We start from the raw sequence: 8,842 nt of genomic DNA, 5'->3' as shown, positions 1-8,842 counted from the left end.
ATGACCCGTTAGTCATCCCGGAAGCGAGTGAGAGTGAGCAGAGAGACGCCGATCCCACCGTTACCGTTGTCTGTAGATCGTTATATGCATGAAACTTATCGTCACAATGTAAGTGCAATGATTTACCTTTTGAATAAATGCCCATAATTTAACAGAGAGCACTTAGATCCTTTCCTTTGTTTTTTTAATACCTAACTTGGTGTGGAGCTTGTCCATTTTGGAACCAGGGGGAGAGAAGGAGGATCGAGTACAAGTATACTATATATGCTCAAAGACCCTGCAGGGTTGCTGTTTTGAGGTGAGAGGCAGAGAGAGCTATGGTGGTGGGAATAAGCATCGAAATATGTGTGGCTACATGACTTCAATTACCAACACCTGGGCTTCTGAACGCTTATTAAGAGACTGTCTATTTCGCTTTATATTCTGCTATATGGGACTTATTTCTTTTATATGAACATATGAATTGCATTGCATATTATGAGTGTGTTTGAATTATCATGCATTTGGCTTAATGAACTCTTTTAAGCTACATGAGATTGCTGAGATTGCGCTGCACTTTGTTATTTAAATAGCAGTGGCATGTGCCTTGTTTCTATCGTGATATGGTCCCTTTAAAACAATATATAACAGTGGCCTGTGAATTTCCTGTGTCAGATTCAGGGCCAATCAGGAGTGGATTCTTATAGCCAAAGGGAATTTCATTACCATGTCAGCTAAAAGCACAAGAGCTGTTAGGGAGGTAGGATTTGTACTCTGAGTTACTTTGATAGCAAAAAATACCTTAATGTCCTAATGTCAAATGTGCTGTCACAATAAAGTTGTTTGGCTCAAAACTGCATTAACTTTGCTAATCAGTGATGCATTATATCGCCAGATAGTTTTATCTTCAATCAAAGACGTTCTAGCTAGGTTCTTCTGCAGAGGTCCTCGGCAATGGTAAACGAAGGCTGTCTCCAGAGGGACATCTATTGACTCTCCAAATCCCTTTAAAACAGAATGAACCGAAGTCTGGATGACTTTCCTTGGATTGACAATCATTTTACGAGCATTAAAATAATCCATTCGATCAGGCTCCCGATGAACATATTGCAGTATGTTTGTGCCAGGAATGTCTTTCCATGATGAAATGTTGGAAAAGTTACCATCAGTGGCAACAGTTTGTGGAAAGATGTGATTTTCAAACAGGAATATTCCCACATCTGGGTTTTGTAGCTGAAGTTCTTCCATTAAGGTGCCCCACGTTTGGTGTCGGAATGGTAAAATAATCTCATCAATGTCATTGAGAAGGACAAAACGACTTCTGTACATATTTCGATAAATGCAGTCATTGAGTGTAGCTAGTTGACCATAATACCCAATATCCTTGGCATCTAAAGAATGGTGCCAAGCTTGGCCAGGTCTTAGGTATTGTTGAATGGGCCATGGTACTACTTCTAAGGTTCCTTGTGTTATATAATACCTCATAATTTTTTCCACTTGAGGGCTGCACTTGTTAAGGTATATCACAACTTTTTGGGCACCAAGTAGCTGGTACATCTCCATGGTCTGGATGAATTGCAGGACATTACTATAATTTCCAAACATCGTGGATATGCAAACAGTGAAATTTGCTGTAAATGGTTGAAAGTTTTTGCGTATTTGGAAAAGAGGAAACTGTGTCACATTTGTTGATAAAAAGGTTTGTACTGATAGGTACTTAGCATAGCAGTCTAGAGGCTCTACGCACAATAAGTCTGTAGTAACATAGGGGAAGCCAAAACGGTCATCATGCATGTCTATATAGACTTTTGAAACCTGTAGAGATTTGTTGGTGCTGCAACAAAACCAGCAGTATAAATCCTTTACCTCTTCATGGTGGATAATGCTGAGAATACGAACCAGGCGTTTGTTGCGTCCCCGGGGGTCATTATATGGTGATATGATAAATGTCCGATTGTCTCTCAAAGGCGTGATGGTGTCAGTGGTTAGTCTACCATTACAACATGTACATGAAGGTCGTCTTTCTACAAAGGACACCATTGGAGGCTTTTTAGTTAAAAATCCCCAAAAAAAAGTAATAGTCGATACCAAAAACATACAAGTGAGAAGTCTCCTAGACAATATGGCCATAGCAAAAATATACCTAGATGAAGAAAAATCAAGGAAGTGAAGAAAGAAAGCAAAAAATATTCAGGCACTTTTGAATTGAAGCTTTTTTTTTCCTAGATAGAAGGAGGGTGAGAAATGACAGCAAACAACTACCCTTTTTGATAAAAGTAAAAGCTTAATGTTCTTAAATTTTGCTTTCCCTGTTTCCTACTCTCAATCCAGAGTACATAAATATAGAGTACATGTAGGTTTTCCTCAAGCATGTTTAAATTCACTATCTGTTGACTTATTCGCAGCCTTTCGTTAAAAGTCTGTTTCAAGCATTAACTACTCTTTCAATAAAATGCTTTCTAGGGTTGGTTTTGCAATTTCCTCCTACTAGTTGAGGTCACATCCCTGGGTTTTTGATCTTAGTTTCCTATTGAAAATACTGGCCTCCTGAACCTTATTTACACCCTTAATGCTTTTCAAAGTTTCAATCATGTTGCTCCTTTCCCTTCTTGTCTCAAGACTGTATAAAGAAAGGTTCCTGAAGTACTCCTGCAGAAATCTATTTGCTTTCCTTAATGCGAGGCCCACTGTTTACAAGCATCTGAAATAAGCATCCCCAAAAACATAGAAATTTCAATCTCTTTGCAAAGACACCTTGCCCACAAAAAAAGAAGGGGACCCAGTTTAAAAGGGAGGGGGGGGTAGTAAGATGTTAGTCCTGTTCTGTAGAAGGTGCTGCTGGAGGGGACTTTTGACAGGGCTCCAAGCGGTCATTACAGGGCAGACAAACAATAGTATGAAGCGCTAGCCCCCAAAGGGGCCGCTGGATTTGCCCAAGTTCTTTCCTATTCAGTGCAGAGGCAGCTAGGCACAAAGCAAACAGTTCTCTCACTCCAGATCAGAAAAAAAGTCTAGGGGATGTCTTTTTGAGGTTTAATGATGTAGAACTGGAACAGAAGAACAGTTTAAGACGGATCGTTGCTCTCAGCTGTGAGGATTTTAGGCTGCTTGCTTATACTTTAAACAAGTTCAGGGCTAACTGGAACAATCACAATCCACGGCTGGGGACCATGGAAACTGCAGCTCAGTAATCAAGCTCTACTCAAAAACATGAGAAAGAGATCCAGAATTTGTGGGTTCTGTCCATAGCACCTGGTAGATCCTTTTTTTTTAAAAATGTGGTGCTATTTTAGAAAAGGAGTCTGGAATTTATTTTTTCCGCATTTCTGCAGGTAGGGAAGCCCATAGAAATGAGCAGGCTGCCCAACCTCCAAAAGCTGGGCCGCACAAATGTGATGCCCAACATTCTACTGTCCATCAACATAATAAAGAGTTCTTCCTTCTATTGACTACCAATATAAGGGAGTATTCTTCCTTCTACTGACCACCAATGTAAGGAAGTATTCTCTTCCTACTGATTACCAATGTAAGGGAGCATTCTTCCTTCTGCTAAACATCAACATGAGGGTATTCTGCTCCCACTGATTACTAGCGTAAGGGGACATTCTTCCTTCTATTGACCACCAACATAAGGGAGAAGTCTTTCATCTACTATCTCATCAACTATATACATGAAGGAGCATTCTTCCTTCTACTGAACACCAACATAAGGGAGTATTCTGCTCCTACTGATCACCAATGCAAGGGGACATTTTTCCTTCTACTGATACCTCAACAAATGGGAAAATTCTCTCATCTACTGATTATCAACATGGGAGAGCATTTTTCCTTCTAATAGCCACCAATGTAAAGGGGCATTCTTCCCTCTACTAACCACCAATGTAAGGGAGGCATTCGTCCTTCTACTAACCACCTGCGTAAAGGAGAATTATTGCTTGAGGTCTTACTGTGAAAAAGCATTACTACAATGAAAACAGTACGGAGAGTGATGTTATATCTAGCAACATAGGTTATAATAATAAGAAAATGGTTGATTTTGCTTTCTGGGGTGTATGTGCATTACTCACAGAGGGTTGTGTGCTTATTGAGAAAGCTTCTAGTATAGAGGTTATAGAACAAGAACTAGGTTGGCAGACAAAGTGGAATCCTTTAAATATATTAAGGAGGATAAGCCCAGTAAAGAGAAGTGGATTTTATTGAAAGAGTCAGATGAGGATAAAACTATTGTGATAAAAAATGTGATAAAGGGGTGGTTCATTGTTATACTTGATGCTAATATGTATAGCAGTGAGGTGCTAATGCAACTATCTCATGAATGCATATACTGTGGAATTCAAAGGTGATTTAACTAAGAAATTTAAAATACATTTCATGAAAATGGTGGAGAAGGGCATTAATGCAGGGATTTTTACAAAGAAATAGGGAGAAATATTGATACTCAAACATCCATATGCCCATTTCTATCACCTTCCCTAAGTACATAAGGGTCCCTTAAGAGGAAGTTGTAGCCAGTATAGGTTAATTAAATGAAAGATTAGGTTGTTAGTTCTTCGCGCACTTGCTTGCGCCAATTGCCATTAATCCCTTTTACTGAAACTACAATGTATAGCTCTTTTGTATAAAGAAATCCTAGCGCGCTCGGCAACAAAGAGAGAAACAGGCAAAAAGCTGTGTCAAGGTCGATGTCAACAGAATCAGTCCTGCTCCAACACAGGGCTCTTTATTTATAGTTTTTTTATAGTCAGAAAACAATGGTTTACAAAGGGAGATGGAGACTATACAACACAGCTAATCACAGACATGTACACATTCAAAAGTTCAATAGAAAACTGGAGTGTATGCTAATGGACAAGCTGAGCCGTGTGCATGGGTTTCCAGCCGTTGGGTGCAAGAGGAACCATGCACTATTGCTAACAATGGGACCCATGTGTAATGGCTGCCAAACACCATACAATGGAACCAAAATGTATTATCATGAACGCGGCCGTGCCAATACATACACATGCACTCCCGTCATAACCTATTAGAGTGAATCCTATATAATATAGTTCATAAAACCATATTTGATAGTGATTATGCTACTGTTCCAGTAAATGGATATAGCAGCAGTATTTTGATCATGCGGGTCAAGCATAATAGAAAGCTACCAGCTATTATTCCATCTAAAGGGCATATACCTATCAAAACAATAATAATTCCACATCACAAACATATCTCTGCCAGTGAATACCGGGGCCCCAGCTGACTGATATACATTTGCGTGGCGGACTTCGCAGTGCACTGCCATAGATCCGGACCGGCGTTCACTCGTTCACTAGCCGCTCAGAGCGGCCACTGTTGGGGATATCAGGCAAGTGGTATGCAGTCTCCATTTAATGGAAGGTTTCCACAACTACAGGTCTTTCTTCAATGCTAGTTAAAGCAATATTCGCTGTACATAGCGAATACCGATAAACTGACAATGGCAATTTAACTAAAACACATCCTGAAAAATGTCCACACAAATATTAATAAACTTTCCACAACAGCACCAATTACAACCTATCATTCCCCAGCTGCCCAGTTATGTAGGGTACACTAAACATTTATTGAATAAATTAAAAAGCTTTAGGTGGAGGGATGATTATGTGTTTCTCACTTGTGATGTCTAAAGTTTGTATCCATCCAATTTTAAATGTATAATGCTCTGCAAATATTGTGTAGCTCTCAACTGTCCTAGATGTGGAAGATGGAGCCTTTGGATGGCAAATATTTAAAAGAGAAGTCCTTGCCATTTCCCTCAATACACTAAATAGGAAAAACAGACCATCATAACTGCATGTACATAAGAAATGTTTTTATGCCTCTGAGGTACCTATCACAGTCAACAATAGAAAAAAAAGATATTTCATATTACTTTTTACAAAATTACTATTACAAAAAAACGGCCGTGTGAATCAAGCCATTTCCAGTCTGCCTTCCAGCACTTTGACTCCAAATTCTGCACTCATGGCATAGCCTGTTTTTGTTTCCTTAAAGTGAAGCTCTACCCAAAAGGGTAAGCTCTGCTTGTTTGAACCCTCTCCCCCTCCACGTTTTCTGGTAAGCGCTCCTGACTTCCCTTATGGTGACAGTCGCACATGTGGTGACTTCTTTTTATTTCTGAACTTGGATTGTTCTTCTCTTCTTGGATACGGACTTTACGCTTGATTTGATCACTATTTCAAAGACTTTTATACAATTTTATATTATTGTTCATTCCTTTTGTGTATTGGCAGTACATTGTTTTCAATTTGTTATATAGCACTCTGCACTTTAGACATATTTATTTTATATTTTTGCACAGATATATCTAGCCATGAAGCAACCGTCTAACCCGGGGCTGAGGTGTAAGCCAACCGGTCCACATGAAGATGAGGAAGAAGGGGGGACCGGTTGGCTTACACCCGCCTCAGCCCCGGGTTAGACGGTTGCTTCATGGCATTCTCATTCCCTTATGGTCACTGGGTTTATCTTAGTTACTGACATGTAGGTAGTAGTTTTTTTTTTTTTTTTATATATGTTTTTTTAAGGGAGTAATTTGGTGCATTATTTTCCTTCACATGAGATTTTCTTGTTCTAAAATTGGTCTACATTTACATATATTTTTTAATCAAGCTCCTGATGAGTGGGCTAAGATCCACGACACGCATAGAGCATATAAATGTGAAGACAAATTATCTGGAGATTGACCATGCATTGTTCATGATATATTATTCATATTTCATTTATTTATGATATAATTATTATGTTATATGAATTGTACCTTTTACATGGAATTTATCCTATTTATGTCTGTTTTTTACATATTTATCTGTAATTTATCTGGATCATGGAATATACAGTGCCTTGCAAAAGTATTCGGCCCCCTTGAACTTTGCAACCTTTTGCCACATTTCAGGCTTCAAACATAAAGATATAAAATTGTAATTTTTTGTGAAGAATCAACAACAAGTAGAACACAATCATGAAGTGGAACTAAATTTATTGGATATTTCAAACTTTGTTAACAAATAAAAAACTGAAAAATTGGGCGTGCAAAATTATTCAGCCCCTTTACTTTCAGTGCAGCAAACTCTCTCCAGAAGTTCAGTGAGGATCTCTGAATGATCCAATGTTGACCTCAGGGCCGGCCTTTGGGGTGTGCGAGCTGTGCGGCCGCACGGGGCGCCATGGGCAACAGGGGCGCCGTGAGGCCATCACAGCTCACAGACTGTGAGTTGCAGACAGCTTACTCACATGATCAGTGGAGTCCGAACGAGTAGTAGCAGCTGCGCTGCCAGGTCCCCCTGCCCTGAGACTGGGTGAAGAGCTAAGAGCATCGGATCGGATCGGGATCGGCACCTGAAAAAATGGCTGCTGCCAGCTTCCGAAAGGCACACTGCGCAGGCGCCGCTGCTCAGGTCCCCGAACACGCTCGAAACACGCTCGGGTATTCTCGGGCAGACGGCGCAGGTGCATGCGCAGTGGCGTCTAAGCGCCGGGACTTGGGAGGCGCCATTTTTAAATTCAAAGCCAGTAGCCACCGTCCACAGAATGGGTAAGTGTCACTGGTGCTGCCTGTGTCGTGTTATATCTACTTTTTCAGACAAATTAGGCTAAATACTTTCTATTTTATTGAAGGGGAGGATATAAGGAACTGTCACTTGTCTTAATATAAGGAAAAAAAAAAAGTAGAATTAAAATACAATAAAATAATACAATACTTAAAAATAATATTTTTACTACATAATTGCATCGGTAATGGCAGTTACATACATGTAAGTAATGTATGTATGTAATGTATATGTATGTAATGTAATGTATACATGTATGTAATGTATGTAATGTATGCGTGTAATGTTATCTATGTAATGTAAAACAAATTATTTGTTACAAATATTTTTTTCCTCTTTGTGTATGTTTAGGTGACCAGGGGGGCGAGGGGTGAAGATGGGCGGGGGGGGCGCCACAGGATTAGCTCGCACAGGGCGCCTGAACACCTAAGGCCGGCCCTGGTTGACCTAAATGACTAATGATGATAAATAGAATCCACCTGTGTGTAATCAAGTCTCCGTATAAATGCACCTGCCCTGTGATAGTCTCAGAGGTCTGTTTAAAGCGCAGAGAGCATCATGAAGAACAAGGAACACACAAGGCAGGTGTGTAACATAGATACTGTTGTGGAGAAGTTTAAAGCCGGATTTGGATACAAAAAGATTTTCCAAGCTTTAAACATTCCAATGAGCACTGTGCAAGCGATAATATTGAAATGGAAGGAGTATCAGACCACTGCAAATCTACGAAGACCTGGCCGTCCCTCTAAACTTTCAGCTAATACAAGGAGAAGACTGATCAGAGATGCAGCCAAGAGGCCCAAAATCACTCTGGATGAACTGCAGAAATCCACAGCTGAGGTGGGAGACTCTGTCCATAGGACAACAATCAGTCGTATACTGCACAAATCTGGCCCTTATGGAAGAGTGGCAAGAAGAAAGCCATTTCCTAAAGATATCCATAAAAAGTGTTGTTTAAAGTTTGCCACAAGCCACCTGGGAGACACACCAAACATGTGGAAGAAGGTGCTTGTAACGCTCCTGCGTTTCTTATATGGTGTGGATTTTCAGCTGCAGAAATAGTTCCACGTCAGTAGTCATGTAAGAGATATGCTGAGATACCATTCCCAACCTCAATGACTCATCATGTGTGGAAGGTCTTATTTCAGCCAGTAAATACACACAATTAGCAAGCTGGTTCCTAGAATGACTTTATGTATGTGGTAACACAATGATGAAGGTTGAGGGATAGGTTGAGTGGAGGTGATAGGTGATAGACACTTGAAGGTGAGACAGTAGCAGATGGATGC

The 8,842-nt window shown here is 40.1% G+C and overlaps 1 protein-coding gene across 1 annotated transcript; it reads right to left on the bottom strand.

Moving 5' to 3' along the window:
• Positions 1–807: 807 nt before the first annotated feature.
• Positions 808–2,019, bottom strand: LOC309560569 (beta-1,4-galactosyltransferase galt-1-like; the record flags this gene model as incomplete). The annotated part of the gene is made up of 1 exon (XM_082264194.1): positions 808–2,019. One exon carries the CDS (start codon positions 2,017–2,019, stop codon positions 808–810), a length of 1,212 nt encoding a protein of 403 aa, XP_082120320.1.
• Positions 2,020–8,842: the final 6,823 nt, after the last annotated feature.

Source organism: Pelophylax lessonae, assembly GCF_965119305.1.
Source record: "Pelophylax lessonae genome assembly, chromosome: 7".
Taxonomy (NCBI): Eukaryota; Metazoa; Chordata; class Amphibia; order Anura; family Ranidae; genus Pelophylax; species Pelophylax lessonae.
Note: the sequence above shows the minus strand (reverse complement) of the source record. Positions and strands in the feature narration are given on the sequence as shown.